General features: G+C 42.6%; 1 protein-coding gene across 1 annotated transcript in view; it reads left to right on the forward strand.

Annotated features, from left to right (window-relative positions):
* Positions 1-23,399, forward strand: part of SVEP1 (sushi, von Willebrand factor type A, EGF and pentraxin domain containing 1) — a 476,580-nt gene that overhangs the window by 225,873 nt on the left and 227,308 nt on the right. Inside the window, exon 17 of the mRNA XM_077250467.1 lies at positions 16,223-16,384. Within this exon, the coding sequence (XP_077106582.1) occupies positions 16,223-16,384 (162 nt within the window). The remainder of the gene's footprint in view (positions 1-16,222; positions 16,385-23,399) is intronic.

Consider the following 23,399-nt stretch of genomic DNA (forward strand, 5'->3'; position numbering starts at 1 on the left):
AAGTGCAGAGTGCATGGTCAGATTTCCTAACCATACACCATGTGGCTTCTTTTGTCCCAATAATGAGCTTAGCACTATCATCTGAGCTGAGTAAGGGTACTGTCACACAGTGCAATTTTGATCGCTACGACGGTACGATTCGTGACGTTCTAGCGATATCGTTACGATATCGCAGTGTCTGACACGCAGCAGCGATCAGGGACCCTGCTGAGAATCGTACGTCGTAGCAGAGCAGATCGTTTGGAACTTTCTTTCATCGCTTGATCACCCGCTGACATCGCTGGATCGTTGTGTGTGACACCGATCCAGCGATGTGTTCGCTTGTAACCAGGGTAAACATCGGGTAACTAAGCGCAGGGCCGCCTACAACATGGGCAAAACCAAGGACAAGATCATAGACCTGTCCAAAGCTGGAATGGGCTACAAAACCATAAGTAAAACGCTGGGTGAGAAGGAGACAACTGTTGGTGCAATAGTAAGAAAATGGAAGAAATACAAAATGACTGTCAATCAACATTGATCTGGGGCACCATGCAAAATCTCACCTCGTAGGGTATCCTTGATCATGAGGAAGGTGAGAGATCAGCTTAAAACTACACAGGGGTACTTTTTAATGATCTCCAGGCAGCTGGGACCACAGTCACCAAGAAAACCATTGCTAACACATTACGCCGTAAAGGTTTAAAATCCTGCAGTGCCCGCAATGTCCCCCTGCTCAAGAAGACACATGTGCAGGCCCATCTGAAGTTTGCCAATGAATACCTGGATGCTTCTGTGAGTGATTGGGAGAAGGTGCTGTGGTCAGTTGAGACAAAAATTGAGGTATTCGGCATTAACTGAAATTGCCGTGCTTGGAGGAAGAGAAATGCTGCCTATGACCCACAGAACACCATCCTTAATGTCAGGCATGGAGGTGGAAGCAATATGTTTAGGGGTTGTTTCTCTGCTAAGGGTACATGACTACTTCAATGCATCAAAGGGAGAATGGATGGAGCCATATAGGGTTAAATCCTGAGTGACAACCTTCTTCCCTTCACCAGGACATTAAAAAGGTGTCGTGGCTGGGTCTTTCAGCAAGACAGTGACCCAAAACTTACAACCAATGCAACAAAAAAGAAGCACATTAAGGTCATGGAGTGGCCTAGCCAGTCTCCAGACCAATAGAAAACTTATGGAAGGAGTTGAAGCTCTGAGTTGCCATGCGACAGCCTCAAAATCTTAATGATTTAAAGATGATCTGCAAAAGAGGAGTGGACCAAAATTCCTCCTGACATGCTCGAAAACCTCATCATCAACTACAAGTAACTTCTGACTGCTGTGCTTGCCAACAAGGGTTTTGCCACCAAGTATTAAGTCTTGTTTGCCAGAGGGATCAAATATGTATTACTTATTGAGAATTTCACAAGCAAAAAAATGGTGTGCTTGGTTTTAACATAACTTTATTTTTTCATGAGTTATTTACAAGTTTATGACCACTTATAAAAGTGCTGCCCATTGTGTTAGGGTACTGTCACACATTGGCACTTTGATCGCTACGACGGTATGATCCGTGACGTTCCAGCGATATCCATACGATATCGCTGTGTCTGACACGCAGCAGCGATCAGGGATCCTGCTGAGAATCATACGTCGTAGCAGATCGTTTGGAACTTTCTTTCGTCGCTGGATCTCCCGCTGTCATCGCTGGATCATTGTGTGTGACAGCGATCCAGCGATGCGTTCGCTTGTAACCAGGGTAAACATCGGGTTACTAAGCGCAGGGCCGCGCTTAGTAACCCGATGTTTACCGTGGTTACCAGCGTAAAAGTTAAAAAAAACAAACAGTACATACTTACTTACTTACGGTGTCTGTCCCCCGGCGTTCTGCTTCTCTGCACTGTGAGCGCCGGCTGGCCGGAAAGCGAGCACAGCAGTGACGCGGTGACGTCACTGCTGTGCTTTCCGGCTGGCGCAGACACAGTGGAGAGAAGCAGAACGCCGGGGGACAGACACCGGAATGTAAGTATGTAGTGTTTGTTTTTTTTTACTTTTACGCTGGTAACCACGGTAAACATCGGGTTACTAAGCGCGGCCCTGCGCTTAGTAACCCGATGTTTACCCTGGTTACCCGGTTACCCTGGTTACTTCGGCATCGTTGGTCGCTGGAGAGCTGTCTGTGTGACAGCTCCCCAGCGACCACACAACCACTTACCAAAGATCACGGCCAGGTCGTATCGCTGGTCGTGATCGTTGGTAAATCGTTTAGTGTGACAGTACCCTTAGATTGTCAATACAACCCTCTTCTCTCACTCTTGACACACTGATAGCAACACAGCAGAAGAAATGCTAGCACAGGCTTCCAGTATCCATTGTTTCTGATGCTGCACATCTCATATCTTCACAGCATAAACAATTGCCTTCAGATGACCCTCAAAGATAAAAGTCTAAGGGGGTCAGATCGGGAGACATTGGTGGCCATTCAACTGGTGCACGATGACTAATCCACTTTGCAGGAAACTATTCATGTAGGAATGTTCGGACCTGACACCCATAATATTGTGCACCACCACATTATGGGTGTCAGGTCCAAGCATTCCTTCATTAACAGTTTCCTATAATAACTCATGAAAGAATAAAGTTACGTTAAAACCAAGCAAAGCATTTTTTTCTTGTGAAATTCTCAATAAGTTTGATGTGTCACATGACCCTCTTCCCATTGGAAAAAAAAGTCGGATCCAAAATGGCCGACTTCAAAATGGCCGCCATGGTCATTACCCATTTTGAAAAGTTTTCCCCCTCCCATATACTAATGTGCCACAAACAGGAAGTTGATATCACCAACCATTTCCATTTTATTTTGGTGTATCCATATAAATGGCCCACCTTGTACATGTAACCTGTTGATAAGAAGAGGGAGACCATGAGACTCCATACTAGTGAGTTGTAGGAAGTTGGGGTTCCACCATATTTTTTTCTCTATGGCACTATACTACACAGGTAATGTTTATATATAAGAAACAGAGGCAAAATTTCAATTGGAACAAACTGTACAACAGCACATCTTCCAAAAAGTAAGGGGGCCCAATTCCACCTCCAAATAATGAAATCCTTGTTACTAAGGGGCCCATATACTGCTCTTGCACAGATAAAGTTGTGCTCAAAAGTTTACATACCCTGGTAAAATTTTTGCTTTCTTTGCCTTTTTTCAGAGAATATGAATAACACCAAAACTTTTTCTCCACTCATGGATAATGGTTGGGTGCAGCCATTTATTGTCAAACTACTGTGTTTCCTCTTTTAAATCATAATTACAACCCAAAACATCCAAATGATCCTGATCAAAAGTTCACATACTCCATTTCTTAATACCATGTGTTGCCTCCTCTAATATTAATGACAGCTTGAAGTCTTTTATGGTAATTGTGGATGAGGTTCTTTATTTTCTCAGATGGTAAAGCTGCCCACTCTTCTTGGCAAAAAACCTCCAGTTCCTGCAAATTCTTGGACTGTCTAGCATGAACTGCATGCTTGAGATCTCCCCAGAGTGGCTCAATGATATTGAGGTCAGGAGACTGAGATGGCCACTCCAGAAACTTTACTTTGTTTTGCTGTAGCCAATGACAGGTCAACTTGGCTTTGTGTTTTGGAATGTTGTCATGTTGGAACATCCACATACTTTCCATGCACAGCTTCCAGGCTGATGAGTGCCATTTGCCTCCAGTATTTGCTGATAACATGCTGCATTCATCTTTTCTTCAACTTTGACCAAGTTTCCTGTGCTTTTGTAGCTCACACATCCCCAAAACATCAGTAATCCACCTCCGTGCTTTACAGTAGGGATGGTGTTCCTTTCATCATAGACCTTGTTGACCTCTCCCCAAATGTAACATTTATGGTTGTGGCCAAAAAGTTGAATTTCGGTCTCATCACTCCAAATTACCTTGTTCCAGAAGTTTTGAGGCTGGTCTCTGTGCTGTTTTGCGTATTGTAGGTGAGATTCTTTGTGGAATTTGTGCAGTAATGGCTTTCTTCTGGTGACTCGACCATGCAGCCTATTTTTCTTCAAGTGCCTCCTTATTGTGCATCTTGAAACAGCCACATCACTAGTTTGCAGGGAGTCCTGTATTTCAGCTGATGTTATTTGTGAGTTTTTCTTTGCATCCTGAACAATTTTCCTGGCAGTTGTGGAAGACATTTTTGTTTTCTACCTGACCGTGGTTTTGTTTTTACAGAGCCCCTGATTTTCCAATTGTTAATCACAGTTTGAACGCTGCTGACTGACATTATCAATTCCTTGGATATCTTTTTGTACCTTTCCTGTTTTATACAGTTCAACTAACTTTTCCCATAGATCAATTGACAATTCTTTTGCTTTCCCCATGACTCACAATCCAGAAATGTCAGTGGCTGGATGAAAGATACAAGAGTCTGTTTGGATCCCAGAAACTCACTCAGCTTTTATGCACACACACTGATTACAAGCAAACAGGTCACAGGTGAGGATGTTACCTTTAGTAGCCATTCAAACCTATTAGTGTCAACTTCTGTGCATGTTATCAGGCCAAAATCACCAGGGTATGTGAACTTTTGATCAGGGTCATTTGGATGTTTTGGGTTGTCATTATGATTTCAAAAGAGAGAACACAGTAGTTTGACAATAGATGGCTTCACCCAACCACTAACTATGAGTGGAGAAAAAGTTTTGGTGTTATCATTTATATTCTCTCAAAAAAGCCCAAGAAACCAAAAATTCTGCTGAGGTACGTAAACTTTTGAGCACAACTGTAAGTAAGGTATGATTGCAGGCTGTTTTGTTTAAAGGATATCTATCTTCAATTATGGGAATTATGTAATAATGGATACTTCTTGTATATGCAAACCCTTTCATAATTTACTATTTATTAAAATGTGTCTCTATTATTTAATATTAACAAGTTTTTGGTGTTGTTTGCAGCTTATTGCCTATTTAACTAGCCACCACTACTGTATAGCAGAGTTGATCAAAATTATCAGTGCTTACAAGCTCTTTCCAATGGAGCTTGTAAAAACTTAATTAAAGCTGTCTGGGAATGCTGGACGGCACTGTCAGTTCCTGATCCCAGTGCACTGCCAATCCTGTAGGGGAGAATATGCTCATATAGCAAGATCAGGAGCACAGCTTTCGGGCCAGTAGATCAAATTATAAATCATTCAGGAGCACCAAGCCCCCAGCAATCAGAAATTCTAGAGGCTGTGGGACGGTGCTGTCAGAGAAAGGAAAATGACACAAACTCTTTACAAATTGTAACAATAATTGTCTTTTTCTCTCTTTTGCACAAAATGTTTAGTATCCTTAAATACTTGGTATCAATTAATTCATTGTAAAACCTGTTATTTACAAGGTGTTTTGTATCCTTGTATTATGCTTATACAGTTGTTGGCAGATATAATTGGAGTTTGCCCCTGAGCTCACACTGTACTTTGGTGTAGGAAATAATTGCTGCTGTTAACAAAAGTGTCAATCGCAGAAGCGTAGAAGTAGGCAAAGGTGAATATTTGCAAATCTCTAGATAGCTGAGGAACATCTGTTCTACCTAATGTGGATATATACAGTGAAAATGTATTATTCTGTATGTTCATATGGTTTTATCTATTATTCTAAACCGACTTTCTTAAAGGGTTATATATTCAATTGCTTGTTATTAAAAATGCGCACCATTCTTAATAACAGTCATTTTTTATTTGATTGTTTACTGCTCGTTGTGTAGTTAACGGCCAGCGCTGCGGTCTATGAGAGGCGAACTATCTCCTACACAAGGAGAGCCGTGCTACAAACTGTCTCCAGTTGAGCGTCTAAGAACTGCTCTGAAGCTTGCTTGATCAATGTTAGCTCCCGATATGGCCTGTGTCAGTGACCCTGCTCTCCTTCAATGCTGCAGAGGCAAAGCTGCGTCTCCTTGCAGCTCAGGCTATTGGCAAGATGATGGTGCTGGTCCGACTGTCAATCGATCAGGAATGCACCGCTCTCCAGGAAGCCGGAACATTGGAGAGCGGCACGCTCCAAAAAAAAGAAAAAATGAGACAATGCCTTTACATAGTGACCTTTTTTTAATTTGGCCTAATTTTATGCTCTTTTCCAAGGTAGGATAATAATGCAGAGCAGCCTAAAGATACTGTATACACACAGAGAATCCTGGGAGCAACAGTCCATTGGTAAAGGCCGAAAAGTAACACAAAATACAGAAGACCCGTATCTCTGGAAATGGATTTAACAAGCAAAGAATAACAGCTGGAAGAGAATCAGAACAAAAACTGGCTACTTTGGACCTGTTAACAAGTCCCCTCAAACATTCGCTCTTTCGCTGTTCATAGGGGGTGAAAAAACTAAGCTCAAAAACACAACTGAAGCCCCCCAAACACTTTAGGTAGCTGTTATAAAATGATGTTTCGACTGATGGCTCTTCTGTTCTCTCTTGACTCCTCGATACGCCACCAGAGAACGCAGCTGGCCAAGCACGTCTATGACCACTGCGAGAGGACAAAAGGATTGTCGATCCAAAATTGGACATGCCGGATCCTTCTGTTGCCAGATCTCTTGTAGATGAGGACAGTGGGGAAGCCCCCATAAAATGTAGTCTGTCTGCCAATCCTGTAGATATCGGCAAATTATGGCCATATTAGACCGATATGTATGGGGCTTTAAGGTGTTGTTCACATCTGCATTTTATATTCTTTTTCTATCTGTTCCAACCCAATTGGTTTCTGTTCTGCTGACTATGAAAATGCTTATATTGCGCTTTACAGACACTGTCCCCATTGGCGCTCACAATCTAGATTCCCTATCAGTATGTCTTTGGATTATGGGAGGAAACCAGAGAACCAGGAGGAAACCCACACAAACACGGGGAGAACATACAAACTCTTTGCACATATTGTCCATGGTGGGATTTGAACCCAGGTCCCCAGCACTGCAAAGAATCAGTGCTAACCACTGAGCCACCCTATTGTTCAGCAATAGATAACAGGGATTTCAGGCATAGGACTTCAGTCAATCACAGTAGTGAGGCTCATTTCCTAATACTTAAATGCCTGCCACTTTTTCTCTCCTCTTGTCTCAGATTGTCAGACATATGAATACATTTCGCTATCACCTTCCTTCAGTCCTAGCATGTATGCTGTGTCTCATTCTTCATTCGGATATTATTTATGGCCATGACCGAATGTCTAATGTGATCCAAGTAATTCTGCTAAGACAATGGGTAAATGTTAATGGCATGCATTAGCTGCTTGAAATATTTCGGGCATGTTCGAAATGTGATAATGATCTCAGCCATTGAATCCTACAACACGAACATCTTTTTTTTTAATTTAAGAATAAAAGATGAAAATGCTCAATTTGCTCTGTAGGTGGCAGTATTTGTATGCAGAAGAATATTTTTGCAGCGATGCTTCAGACAGAGTAATCAGCTTTTGCGCACGGCTTGTATGGATGAGGCAGAAGGTTCGGAAAGGTAAACATTAATCAAGCATTTTTAAGAGCACCGTGCTGAAACCTAGTGGAGATCTTAAAATAGAATAAGAAGTAAGCAAGAAGGCAAAATATTCTGCTACTCTTAAGAACAGACATTCACTAATGCGTCCCATATGGAAATCAGGCCGTGATAAACATGGACTGGGTTTTAGTTAATATTATAGTCAGTAACAGGAGAGCACAAAGGACTGGAAGCTTCCCGGAGTAGTATCGGAAAACACACGAAGAGCAGTGCTAATTCTTATTCTTCTATCATATTTTGCTTGTATTTCACCTTCACCCCCGAAGCTTTTTCCGTTTTTTCATTTTCGTTTTTCACTCCCCTCCTTCCCAGAGCCATAACTTTTTTATTTTTCTGTCAATTTGGTCATGTGAGGGCTTATTTTTTGTGGGACGAGATGTACTTTTGAACGATACCATTGGTTTTACCATGCCATGTAACAGAAAACAGAAAAAAAATTCCAAGTGTGATGAAATTGCAAAAAAGTGCAATCTCACACTTGTTTTTTGTTTGGCTTTTTTTGCTAGGTTCACCAAATGCTAAAACTAACCTGCCACTATGATTCTCCAGGTCATTACGAGTTCATAGACGCCTAACATGTCTAGGTTATTTTTTTATCTAAGTGGTGAAAAAAAATTCCAAAGTTTGCTAAAAAAAAAAAAAATTGCGCGATTTTCCGATACCCGTAGCGTCTCCAATTTTCGTGATCTGGGGTCAGGTGAAGGCTTATTTTTTGCGTGCCGAGCTGGCGTTTTTAATGATACCATTTTGGTGTAGATACGCTCTTTTGATCGCCTGTTATTGCATTTTAATGCAATGTCGTGGCGACCAAAAAAACGTAATTTTGGCTTTTTGATTTTTTTTCTTGCTACACCATTTAGCGGTCAGGTTAATCCTTTGTTTTTATTGATAGATCGGGCTATTCTGAACTCGGCGATACCAAATATGTGTATGTTTGATTTTTTTTTTAATTGTTTTATTTTAATTGGGGCGAAAGGGGGGTGATTTGAACTTTTATATATTTTTTATTTTTTTTATATTTTTAAACACTTTTTTAAAATTTTGGCATGCACAACTCAATCGGCTCTGCTACATAGAGGTGAAGTACAGATCACCTCTATGTAGCAGAAATGCAGGGTTGCTTTGAACGCCGACCACTCAAAGCAATCGGCCATCAACAACCATAGAGGTCTCAAGGAGACCTCTGGTTGTTATGGCAATGCACCGCTGACCCCCGGGAGTGGGAAGAGAGTGGCCAAGTGCCAGAATTGGCACATCTTCCAGATGTGCCTTTTCTGGGGTGGCTGGGGGCAGATGTTTGTAGCCAGGGGGGGCCAATAACCATGGACCCTTTCTAGGCTATTAATATCTGCCCTCAGTCACTGGCTTTACCACTCTGGCGGAGAAAATTGCGCGGGAGCCCACGCCAATTTTTTCTGCGATTTAACCCTTAAATTTAATAGCTACAGCGCCGAAATTTTGCACATACACACTACTAACATTAGTAGTGTGGAATATGCAAAAAAAGGGGGATATGACATGGTTTACTGTATGTAAACCATGTCTCATATCATGTCGGGTTTGAGCAGGAGAAATGAAAAGCCGGCAATTGAATTACCGGCTTTTGACATATATCGCGCTGAAGTAAATATAAATATATATATATATATATATATATATATATGTGTGTCTCAATGACATATATATATGTAAAAAACGAAACCCAACTTTGGAGCGAAAATCGCCGACGGCCGACCCGATCCCACAGTGAGATCGGGTCGGGTTTCACGAAACCCGACTTTCCCAAAAGTCGGCGACTTTTCAAATTGGCCGATCTGTTTCGCTCAACCCTAGTCGTAACTGTTCTTTTCTAATATAATTTCATTACCTGCATTTATGAGCATACTGTATCTCAGTGTGGGTCACATAACGCTTGTTGTCGTGTAGGAAGAGCTTCCTGTCAGTTTCATCCGATCTAGGCACTGGAGTCAGAAAAATGAGAAGAGCACATCACTGATGTCCTCTTTCCTGACCCCTGTCCTTGCCATCATCCTGTAGTTATGTTTCCCTATCTTGGCCCCATCCTATAGTAAAGCCCCCCCATCCTGTAATAATATCCCTCATCCATGCCCACTTCTTCAGTAATGTCCTCTGTCCTAGCACTCTTTTCATACAAATTGAAAAAAAAGATTCCTACAATGAACAGCATCCTCTGCTTATTCCATATCTGGCTCAGGTGTGTGGGGTGGCGTATGCTGGTGAAATCATTCACCACTACCGAGTAGCAGGACAACGTCAACTACCAGTGGCTTGTATAACTTTTTCTGCTCATGGAGCCTGAGGCATCCGATGACACACATTCAGCTGAAATAGGTGGTTATGTCAATCGGCCCTTTTCCTCAATGGGCCTGATCATGGTTGTGTCAACCATACCAAGATGTGGTCATAGAGTCCGTCAACCATCAATCTACTAAAATGCTTGTGCATGCCCTCATCATCTCCTGCCTCGATTACTGCAACATCCTTTTCTGTGGCCTCCCTGTTAACACCCTTGCACCTCTCCAGTCCATCCTTAACTCTGCTGCCTGACTAATTCATCTCTCTCCTCTCTACACTCCTGCTTCCCCTTTGCAAATCTCTTCACTGGCTCCCATTCCCTCATCCTATCCAGTTCAAATTACTAATACTGAACTACAAAGCCATCCATAACCTTTCTCCTCCATATATCTCTGAACTAATCTCCTGATATGTGAGGGAACGTAAACTCTGGTCCTCCCAAAACCTCCTTCTCTCCTCCACACTTATTCGCTCCTCACCCAACTGCCTCCAAGACTTCTCTTGAATATCCCCCATCCTCTGAAATTCTTTTCTCCTACATGACCGACTATCATCCACATTCGGATCCTTCAGGTGGAACCTGAAAACCCATCTCTTCAGGAAATCCTACAGCCTGCACTGACCCCGCTGCCTCCTCACCACTACCGGAGCTACCGCCTCACCAACACCAGAGCTCCTGCAACCCTCAACCTATTGTCTTCTTCCCCACCATCCTGTAGAATGTAAGCCCGCAAGGGCAGGGTCCTCTCCCCTCTGTATCAGTCTGTCCTTGTTAGTTTGCTTACTGTAAGTTATATCTGTGATTTGTATGTAACTGCTTCTCATGTACAGCACCATGAAATGAATGGTGCTATATAAATAAATAATAATAGAGGCATTGCAGATAATGAAGGTGTATTAGAAAAGGGATTGTTAAGAAAGGTAGGAAATATGAAAGGGATAAAAAAATGGTGGAAAACTCCTTTTGGGGAGTGTTGTGAGTTTCTGCAAAAAATCTGCAGGCGCTCTTTCCACAATGCCTTGAATCCCTTATTCTCTCTACTGGAGTGGGTAGTCTCATGCGATTTACATAATTGAGGTCATGTGACTAGCAACTTTTCCTGCTTCTCAGAACATAGATAGCATATCACTGCGACTATGCAAATTGCAAACTTGAGGTCACATGGCCGCCCACTCAAGTAGGCAACAGAGGGCAACCCTGACACTTTGTGCATTGCATACTGCAAGGATTCTTTAATTTGCTGTCACAGAGTGAGTACAGAAATTTACCTGAAACCTAGAAAACCCCTTTAAAGTTAACTTTTAAAGTATTGGACAAAGCCTTTAATAATAACAGGTGGAAGGAAAATGATTAATATAGGCAATTAAAACACTAAACAATAAAATATAAGATACCATAATAAATGGTGCATGAACTAAAGATACTGTGCAGCTCTGAGAGTTATATTTGGAGAGGCAGGTCTTTAATTGACAAATTGCAATGTAGGAGGACATATTGTAGGCCTGTGTGGCAGATCTAGTGTTATCAGCTAACTGGCCATTAAAGAAACCATTTTGCCTTATAGCCAGTAGCGTAGCTACCGAGGGGCAGAGGAGACGGTGGCCCAGGGCCCCGCTCTCTGATGGGGCCCACTCTGAGCTACGCTATGTAACTATATTGGCGTGCACAGCACGCCGATACAGTTACATTCTGTGGCAAAGCAGGTAGACACGATCTCCCTGCTCTGCCGCGCAACCGCTATGGGCCCTTAAGCAGGCGACGGGCCCGGTGCCAGCAGTGGGCCCCCCCGCCTGTCATTGCAGGGTCAGCTGTATCAGCTGGATGCCAATGCAGCTGACTGCATTGATGAGAGAGGAAGGGTTTCGCTCCCTCTCCCATCATCCCCCTGTCAGCGCCTGACGTCACAGACGCCAACACTGACAGGGGGTCGTAATGACGTCATTACTTGGCGCCCGCTGTTTGGAGATGAGCGGAAGCTCAGAGCAACAGAGGAACAAGGAGGAAGAAAGATGAGTATTGGATTTTTTTTATCGAGTGCATTATACGGTACAGGCTGCCTAATGGGGGTGCATTATACTATACAGGCTGCCTAATGGTGCATTATACTGTACTGGCTGCCTAATGGGGGTGCATTATACTGTACTGGCTGCCTATGGGGGTGCATTACACTATGCAGGCTGCCTATGGGGGTGCATTACCTTGTACTGGCTACCTATGGAGGTGCATTATACTGTACTGGCTGCCTAATGGGGGTGCATTATACTGTACTGGCTGCCTAATTGGGGTGAATTATACTATACTGACTGCCTATGAGGGTGCATTATACTGTACTGGCTGCCTATGGGGGTGCATTATACTGTACAAGCCTATGGGGAGTGCATTATACTATACAGGCCTATAGGGAGTGCATTATATTATACAGGCCTATGGGGAGTGTATTATACTATACAGGCCTATGGGGAGTGCTTTATATTATACAGGCCTATGGGGAGAGCATTATACTATACTGGCCTATGGGGAGTGCATTATACTGTGCAGGCCTATGGGGAGTGCATTATACTATACAGGCCTATGGGGAGTGCATTATACTATACAGGCCTATGGGACTGCATTATACTATACAGGCCTATGGGGAGTGTATTATACTATGCAGGCCTATGGGGAGTGCGTTATACTATACAGGCCTATGGGGAGTGTGTTATGCTATACATGCCTATGGGGAGTGCACTATATTATACAGGCCTATGGGGAATACATTTTTCTATACAGGCCTATGGGGAGTGTATTATACTATACAGGCCTATGGGGAATGCATTATGCTATACAGGCCTCTGGGGAATGCATTATACTATACAGGCCTATGGGGGATGCAGTATACTATACAGACCTATGGGAATGCATTATACTATATTGAGGACTATCTGGCACATTATACTATATGGAGGCTATCTAGGAGGCCAATGATACAGTGTGGGGATTACAGTGAAGGGGCCATCACACAGTGTTGGGGCCATCAAGCAGTTTGGGGCCACTATGTTATGTATAAGAAAGCATCATACTGTGTATAGGGGATCTGTACAGGGGCGGAGACTCGGGACATTATTCAATGTTAAGTGGGCACTTATTGTTATAGGGGAACTCAGGTTACTGTGACTATAAATGGGGCACACACAGGGCAATATTACTTTTTAGGGAGCAAAATGTGGGCACTTGCACCTGGCATTATTATATTCTAGAGGGTTGCTTTAGAATTTAGAGGGCACAGAGAACCACACAGCAGGTGCAGTAATAGGGACACATACAGCAGCAGCATTGGGGTACCAGTAGGATGAGGAGTTTGAGCAGGTTGGGAATAGATGGTGACGTGCTGAAAATATGAAAAGTGAAATATGTCTTTGTTGCATTCTCTGCAGATGAGTCCTGGGTGGAAGAAGTTGTGTCGGTCTGGGCCAGATGGAAAAGACCAAAAAAGTGAATGATTCCATCAGAAAGAACGTCAGCGGTAAGTCACCATCTGAAACTGTGCTGTGATCTCTTATATGTTCTGTAGGACTGGTATCTACCACTGACCATATGGTGGTAATATCCATATTACTCTTTGTATAGATATTTTTTCAGCAACATCGCTGTTATCTGCCTTCGGTGGATATTAGTTAATCACAAATGGCACCCTTACAAAATCCAGCTGCTGCAGCATCTCAACGAGGATGACCCAGATCGGAGCGCTGAATTTGCAGACTGGGCAACACAAAAATTGGAACAGGACCCTCAGTTTACACAGAACATTATGTTCACTGATGCAAACTTTTTTGTGTGGGCCATTTATATGGATACTCCTAAATAACATTGGAATGGTGACAGTTTTCTTGCATAGGGTGTCTGGCATTGAAATCTGCTGCAATGACCCGGGTACTGCGTTCACCAGGCATCAACACAATTTCTATCCACTCCTCACGTGTGAACCTCTGCAACATGTCAATGGCTGTAAGAGAAACTTGTAAATAACTCATGAAAGAATAAAGTTATGCTAAAACCAAGCACACCATTGTTTTTCTTGTGAAATTCTCAATAAGTTTGATGTGTCACATGACCCTCTACCCATAGGAAAAAATAAAGTTGGATCCAAAATGGCGGACTTCAAAATGGCCACCACTGTCACCACCAATCTTGAAAAGCTTTCCCCCTCCCATATAAAAATGTGCCATTTTATTTAGGTGTATCCATATACATGGCCCACCCTGTATATATATATATATATACTAGATTGTGGCCCGATTCTAATGCATCGGGTATTCTAGAATATGCATGTCCCCGTAGTATATGGAAAATGATGATTCCAGAATTCGCGGCAGACTGTGCCCGTCACTGATTGGTCGAGGCAACCTTTATGACATCATCATCGCCATGGCAACCATTATGACATCTACGTCGATACTGTGCCCGTCGCTGATTGGTCGAGGCCTGGCGGCCTCGACCAATCAGAGACGCGGGATTTCCAGGACAGACAGACAGAGACAGACAGACAGAAAGACAGAAAGACAGACAGACAGACAGACGGAAAAACCCTTAGACAATTATATATATAGATATATATATATATATATATACACTCACTGGCCACTTTATTAGGTACACCTGTCCAACTTCTTGTTAACACTTAATTTCTAATCAGCCAATCACATGGCGGCAACTCAGTGCATTTATGCATGTAGACATGGTCAAGACAATCTCCTGCAGTTCAAACCGAGCATCAGTATGGGGAAGAAAGGTGATTTGAGTGCCTTTGAACGTGGCATGGTTGTTGGTGCCAGAAGGGCTGGTCTGAGTATTTCAGAAACTGCTGATCTACTGGAATTTTCACGCACAACCATCTCTAGGGTTTACAGAGAATGGTCCGAAAAAGAAAAAAAATCCAGTGAGCGGCAGTTCTGTGGGCGGAAATGCCTTGTTGATGCCAGAGGTCAGAGGAGAATGGGCAGACTGGTTCGAGCTGATAGAAAGGCAACAGTGACTCAAATCGCCACCCGTTACAACCAAGGTAGGCCTAAGAGCATCTCTGAACGCACAGTGCGTCAAACTTTGAGGCAGATGGGCTACAGCAGCAGAAGACCACACCGGGTACCACTCCTTTCAGCTAAGAACAGGAAACTGAGGCTACAATTTGTACAAGCTCATCGAAATTGGACAGTAGAAGATTGGAAAAACGTTGCTTGGTCTGATGAGTCTCAATTTCTGCTGCGACATTCGGATGGTAGGGTCAGAATTTGGCGTAAACAACATGAAAGCATGGATCCATCCTGCCTTGTATGGAGCATCTTTGGGATGTGCAGCCGACAAATCTGCGGCAACTGTGTGATGCCATCATGTCAATATGGACCAAAATCTCTGAGGAATGCTTCCAGCACCTTGTTGAATCTATGCCACGAAGAATTGAGGCAGTTCTGAAGGCAAAAGGGGTCCAACCCGTTACTAGCATGGTGTACCTAATAAAGTGGCCGGTGAGTGTATATATATATATATATATATATATATATATGTCCCATATCTATCTATCTATCTCTATCTCTCTATCTCATATCTATTTATATATCTGTCTGTCTAATCTTATCTGTCTGTCTAATCCTGCTTGCAATATTGTATTACGGCCATCTGAAAGTGAATTTCCAAGAGTCATTTATTGCCTGTCATTAGAAGTACAAGGAATTGACTCACTAGGAGAATACAAATGCTCTAAATGCAAATGTGAAGTCTCTGCTAAATTCCTTTGAATCAAAATGGAAATTTAAAAAAAAGAAAACTATTTTCTATTACAAATTATATCAGTGTTAGATACATTTTTACATGTACTATTCTTGGCCAAATGTTAGCCATTGTTCACTTCTTGTGTGTGTTACTTTTTCAGGTTGACTTTGCCAAATGACACTCTTGCGCACTTTCACAACAATTGTATCATAATTCTTATTCTCATCTGTAGTTCATAGAGAAGAAAAAAATCAATATGTAATCAGGTTTATTTATTAAATGTTATAATAAGGCATGAAAAGATATCTGGCTGTATAAAGAAGCTGAGCATCTGTCTTTTACAATGTGTTGATCAATGAAAAGTGCTGAACTCTCGAGTTACATTATAGGATTAAGATAAATCAGAGATAATCTTCTTAACTTTACACTTTTTCATCAGCTGATGGTGACTTTCCAGTAGATAGACAGCTATTATTTAGCTATAAGATCGTGCTGTACAGCACACCGTGAATTTATCATTGTGATTAGCAGGGACAGGATCGGTATGAGCGCCATTTGGTAGCCTACGGCTCTGAGCTTTGCTCTGTCTTGGCATTGTGGTTTGGCAGCTGAACGATGTAGATAAATCTCTCGTATTTGTATGATTCCACAGTTAACTGCCCCAAGGGGACGTTTTATTCCCTGGAACACAACACATGTGAAAGCTGCTGGATTGGCTCATACCAAAATGAAGAAGGCCAAATGGATTGTAAAAGCTGCCCCACTGGTACTTACACCGAATACCTGCACTCAAAGCGTGTATCTGAATGCAAAGGTAGGCACTGTGTCCGCTGCCGGCTGGCATTACTGCCTTCTGATTTCTGTATGTGTTTTACCTGCCAAAACATTTGGATTACTGGATTATTTAAACATATTCTAGTGTGCTAATTTTAATTTCATCATATGCATTGGATATCATTTGTGGATTAATGGTTCTCGGGTCCTGTTACCAAGGGGGATCAGTTTGGGCTTTATGGTCACCATAGGAGAGGGAGTAACCATTGCTTGCAACCTCCCTCTGGTATTTCATTTACCTCGTCAGGGTTATATACAATCCTGCCGGAGTGGTCAGAGAAATGTTTCTTCAATAATAAACACTTATGTAAACTAGACTTTTAGATTGATTTTGCCATGATATTTTCCATGCTTTGCCCAATGCAAAAATATGCCCAACATTAATCCATGCTACTGATAGCGTAAATACATTTTCCCATGGTTAAATATCAGTTTTCTGATCTAGCAGAAAGTCCAGAGTTCTTTTTAAGATATCTTATATAATGTGTTCAGTGCTGCGGCATTCGCAAATCTTGTACCTTATTTCTACTGCCGAAACGTTTCTATGCACATGCAAACCTGGAAGCAGAATCATGGTGCCCAGTCCATGGGCAGCACGAATGAGCGACTGGCTGTGGTATAGCAACTACGTGTGTTTTGCTTCATATTAGAGAAAACATACATTGAAAAGCCAGCCAAGATCATGTTTCTTGGGTGACTAGTTGAAAAGCCTGGTCTCCGATGACTTCTCCTTGCCCTGCTCCCCTAGACTGACCGGTCTCCTCTTATGTGTGTATATGGAGAAACATCTCTGTCTAAGGGAGAAGGGCTAGCTTTTAAGTGCATGTTTTCTCTGAAACATTGTAGCATTTTAGGGCAAAACAAACAAGGCTGCAATAAGACAGCCATTATCTGATTCATGCTACCCATGGTTTGAGCAGAAAGAATCTGCTTTCAACTTGACTTCACAGGTGTCCCCTTTCAGAAAATTCCAGTCTCAAGGCACATATTGTTATAAAAAAAACAGCACTTTACTCACCATCCCCAGGTCTACTGATGAGTCTCCATTGCTGTTCATGGTGTCTGATATTGGCTGCAGTGCTGTCACCACGTCGACAGCATGGCAGCCAATCACTGAGCTCAGCGGCTCTACCTGTAGATGAAACCTGACATCAGCACTGCAACCAATATCAGGCACCAGGAGCCACGGCAGTAGTTCAATTTACCACAGGCCTTAACGCCATCCAACATACCTTAGATGGAACAGCATTCAGTCCCGACACACAAGGAAATCCATCGTCTATAGGCAAGCTATGTGATATATGTGGATCTGTTTAGATAGTGAAGATAGAAAACAAGACTAATCACTACCCATTGTTTATGTGGGGAATAATCTTTCCCAGAGGAGCATTGCGGCTTTAAGTCTCCTCACCTCGACATGCTTATCATGTCACTCTCTGCAAGGAGAAACGATACTTCTTGGATCCCGGTCAGACGCCTCTTAATCAGCCAAACCAGATCTCCGCTTTGCACTGACGAGGGGCAGTACGCCGAAAAGCAGTGTCTGCAAATTGAGATTCTGGTTTGTCTTTTAACCTAACCCATGTGACAAGGCTCATTAAAGGGTCAACATTGACTTGTAGGATTGCTACCTTCCAATAGGTAGTACTAGAGTTCTAGTCCTCTTCCTCTCTGAAGAGACAATTTGCATACCCATTGTTTATAAGTGAATAGATCCACAGAGTCACAGGAATCCTAAGGAGTAGTCTCTTAGGGTACTGTCACACAGTGGCACTTTGGTCGCTACGACGGCACGATCTATGACGTTGCAGCGTTGCTTGATTATCGCTCCAGCGTCGTATACTGCGGTCACACGTTGCAATACACGGCGCTGGAGCGATAATTTCATGACGTATTTGCGATGTAGAAGCCATTGGTTACTGTGCGCACATCGTATACCTTTGTCACACGATGCAATCATGCCGCCACAGCGGGACACTTGACGACGAAAGAAAGTTTCAAACGATCTGCTGCGACGTACGATTCTCAGCGGGGTCCCTGATCGCAGTAGCGTGTCAGACACTGCGATATCGTATGGATATCGCTGGAACGTCACGGATCGTGCCGTCGTAGCGACCAAAGTGCCACTGTGTGACAGTACCCTTAGATTACAAATGGAGGATAGCTGCAGGGCACCTATTGTGGTCATATGCAACGTCCACCTAAGCATCCTAAAGAAAGTGGTGCTGATCTTCAACCATCAATCACAAACTGAAGTATTCCCAGATTTATCACCTCTTTCCTATAAATAGCCACCAATGATGATGGAATCTCGTGGTCAGAAGTGTCCGCTCATAACCATCACCATCAGAGATTGGTATATTACCCTGTAACAACAAAAATATGCAGAAACTGTACCCACATATACCGACATATACGCTCCTCAAACCCAAAGACAATTTGCATATTTATTTTCCCAGGGGAGCCTTGTATGCTTATAAGACTCCTCACGTCAGCATGTCAGTCTCCTTGAGACATTACCCCTATAACTCTGCTCTTTGTTATTTAACTGTTCACTAGCACTACCTAGTGGCACATTGTGCATTTTTGTCTAACCCCACTCCCCCACACCATTTAGGAAATCTTACCAGTACTGGAAGTATTTGTAGCATAACATCCATTGGGCCGATGCCTTTTTCATAATAAATATTGCATAATACCACTTACTTTTCCCATATCCTCTTTTTAACGTCATCATTGTTTGAATATGCTCTTTTCCAGATTTTAATTGTTTTTTATGTGATTGTCGCTTTTGTGGTTTCCATAAACTTAACAATTTTGATGTGCGTGTTTATGCATTCTTCATTGACAAGGATCCCAGGCATTTATGGATAATATCACATGGTTGGCTGCCTTCATGCAAAGTGACAGATGAAGGGGTTTTGTATAAGTGCAGTGTTTTTTTATTATTATTCAATAAAAGCATCACTCCTAGAATACTTAAAAAAATACAAATATATTTTTTGGCATTATTACTTTAATTTTATGCATACATTTTTTATGAAAGGTTTGTATAATATTTACTCTAGACTAGAATAACATCAAAACTTTTGGTTTCAAGGAGAAGCTATATATTCAGTAGGATAATGATTAAATATTCTTCAAACTAATTGTCATTTGAGTATTAGATTTTCCACTAAAATGACAATGCAAACAATCTTATTGAGGCATATAATCCATTTAAAATAAATCTGAGAGTTTCAGGCTAGACTTAAGACAAAGCACAGCTAATTTCTTATCTCAATGTGTCCATTGAAAATTTATTTGATTGCACTAGGTGCCAGTGCATGAAATAAACAGATGACATATGGTGAAAAATTACCAGCATTGTTTGCTGAATTAGTCAAACTAATAGTTGTATGATGAGAATTTTTTTAGCACGGTAACTGATGCTTTGAGTGAAAAAAAATGAATCAACTGGGAAACAAATAGCACTTTTCCTTAAAGGTGTTGTCCCACAAATAAAGTATATTTTAAATAATAGATCTTGAAATAATAATAATAATAATAATAATAATAATAATATAAAATAAAAATATAATAATATTAAATTCTACAGTTGGATGTGCTAATAAGCATTGTTATTGGGCTGAGATAATCTTTTAAATGTGCTCCTAATATATACAGTCTTACTTTCATTATTTTGGACAATGAAGAGCTGCTCCAGTTCATGGTTGGCATAAACCATATCTCTTGGCCAGGTTAGGAAGCATAAGTGACAATAAGATGACAAAACAGAGGCTTGCAGCTGTGATATTCTGAGGTAACACATTTCTCTGCCTGTTTTATCACAGGAGTGAGTGTTTCTGCCTTGTCTCCAGCTCTATGAGCTCCTCATAACTCAACTACTCAGTTCATAGGAGCTCTAGCATCCTCAGGAACATTATCTTTTATCACATACACTTGTGGACTTATTATTATTCAAAGATTTATTCATTATAATGTACTTTTTTTGTGGGACAATCCCTTTAATCTTTGGCCCTGCAGCCTAAATTGCTGGTAAAAGAAACAGATAATTAACCACTGAAGAAAATGGTCATCAATGATAATTGATTGCATGATCAATGAGGGTCTTACCATAGCCAGGTGCCCTGTTCCCAGTGGGAATTTCTGTCTCTAAAATGTGGATAGACTGTAATGAGAATAACTATGTTTGCATTGCCAACTCTCTTAAGGCTTCATTAACTCATCAGTGATTTTTCTTGTATGTAAAAAATAGATAATTTTAGTGTCGTGGATCCAAGACTCATTAGTGTTTGGATAGTGTTTCTCTCTTTCTATTAATGTTTATCAGTAATTTTCCTGTGTACAAAAGAATTGCAAGGCTTCTCCTACACATCAGCATGTAATAGTTTGGGCACACCTGGTCAAAATTACTGCTGTTTTCAATGATCAACCAAGTTGAAGATGAAATGATCTCTAAAAGGGATAAAGTTAAAGATTACACATTTCCTTTGTATTTTAGGCAAAAAAAAAAATATCTACTATATAATTGTCTAAGGGTCACTTCCATCTGTCTGTCCTTCTGTCTTTCTGTCCTTCTGTCTGTCACGGATATTCATTGGTCGCGGCCTCTGTCATGGAATCCAAGTCGCTGATTAGTCGTGGCAAAACGCCCACGACCATTGCCACGACCAATCAGCGACACGCACAATCCGGAAGAAAATGGCCTCTCTTTACTCCCCACACTCAGTGCCCGGCACTCGCATACACCCCTCCAGTCACCGCTCACACAGGGTTAATGCCAGCGGTAACGGACCGCGTTATGCCACGGGTAACGCACTCCGTTATTGCTGCTATTAACCCTGTGTGACCAAGTTTTTACTATTGACGCAGCCTATGCAGCGTCAATACTAAAAGCATCTAATGTTAAAAATAATTAAAAAAATAAAAAATCATTAGATACTTACCTTCCGCCGCCTTTCCCGCTCCTCGCGGTGCTCCGGCCGGTCCATGCAAGCGGCACATTCCGGTGGCAAGGATGGTCTGGGAGAAGGACCTGCCATGACGTCACGGTCATGTGACCGCGACACGGTCATGTGACCGCTAACATCATCACAGGTCCTGCGCGCCTGCGCGAAAAGGACCTGCCATGATGTCACGGTCACGTGACCGCGACGTCATCACACCCTGGGACTGGAAGCTGCCGCCTACACCCCACACAGGCGACATGACCTACAACGTACCTGCGGAAGGTGAGTATATGTTTATTTTTTATTTTTTTAACCTATGCCATACGTGGCTGGGCAATATATTACGTGACTGCCCAATATACTACGTGGCTGGGCAATATACTACGTGGCTCTGTGCTGTATACTACTTCGCTGTGCAATATATTACGTGGCTCTGTGCTGTATACTACGTCACTTGGCAATATACTAAGTCACTGGGCAATATACTACATCATTGGGCAATATACTACATGGCTCTATGCTGTATACTACGTCACTGGGCAATATACTACGTGGCTCTATGCTGCATACTACGTCACTGGGCAATATACTATGTCACTGGGCAATATACTATGTGGCTAGGCAATATACTGCATCACTGGGCAATATACTACGTGGCCGGGCAATATACTACGTGGACATACATATTCTAGAATACCCGATGCATTATAATCGGGCCACCATCTAGTATATATATATATATATATATATATATATATATATATATATATATACTGTATATATTGTAGCATGGCTAAAGGGTGTGTAGTCGATGGGAGGTATGTGCCACATAAGTGCCTTGTTGCAGTAATGTAGCCCGGTGTATTTCTGTATTGTATATAATCATGTATATATATCTGCTTCAGGACCTGTGGTGATGTCAGACCACATGGCTAATCATGTGATGGGTTGGGAGGCTCCTTTGGGAGGCAGCCCATGCCGTACTGGGGGTCCCAGAAAGCTGCTGAGTCCCAAAAAGGGGTGGCGCGTCCAAGGTCACAAAGGGCGGGGGAGGTGGTGCCCAAGGTCCCTACGGGTGATATTATTTGCTGGAAGTGCCACGGGCCAGGACATATAGCTGCCCGTTGTTCCCAGACCACTGAGCAGATGGACTGCAGCATGGGACGCCGTTGTTCATACTATGCGTATCCTGCCTGCAGTGTGAACTCTCCGCCCAACGAGGGACCTCAAGCGTGTCCCGTAAAGGTGAACGGTCAAGCAGCAACGGCGCTGTTAGACTCAGGGAGCTTAGTGACCCTGGTGAGGGCCACTTTCCCGCTCCACCTGCTCGCGGGAAAGAAGGTCGGCGTGCGGTGCATACATGGTGATGCCAAGGACTACCCTTTGGCCAGGGTGGACATTGAAACGGCATGTGGCACGGAGTCCCACATAGTCGGCGTCGTGCAGGACTTGTTGCACCTTATAATTATTGGCCGGGATTTCTGTTTGTTTTGGGATTTGTGGGGAAAAAGTTCTGAGGTCGCTAGCAAGAGTAGGGAACCAATGAACCCTAAAAAGGTTTCGCCACACTCAGAGACAGACAGGTTTCCTTTTTGTGTTCTGGTTGGGGATGAGGAGGAAGTGTCCCCTACATCTGACATTCTGGAGTTAGAGGTAACCGGTGAAAATTTTGGGACTGCCCAACATAGGGACCCCACTCTGAGGGAAGCCTTTAATAATGTCACGGTTATTGACGGGGTGGTACAGGAGCCGGGGGCAGACACAAGATTTCCCCATTTTCTGATAAGGGGGGAGTTGTTGTACCGGGTTACGAAAATAAGGGAGGAGTTGGTAGAGCAGTTGATAGTGCCGGGTCCGTACAGACGGAAGGTGTTGGACATGGCCCATTCACACATCTTGGGTGGACACCTAGGGGTGGAAAAAATGCAGGAACGGGTTGTGCAGAGGTTCTATTGGCCTGGGTGTCACCGGGAAGTAGTGAACTATTGCAGGTCCTGCCCTACATGTCAGTTAACTGCTCCCACTCCTCATTTCCGGAACCCT

This window comes from Ranitomeya variabilis, chromosome 1 (genome assembly GCF_051348905.1).
Source record: "Ranitomeya variabilis isolate aRanVar5 chromosome 1, aRanVar5.hap1, whole genome shotgun sequence".
Taxonomy (NCBI): domain Eukaryota; kingdom Metazoa; phylum Chordata; class Amphibia; order Anura; family Dendrobatidae; genus Ranitomeya; species Ranitomeya variabilis.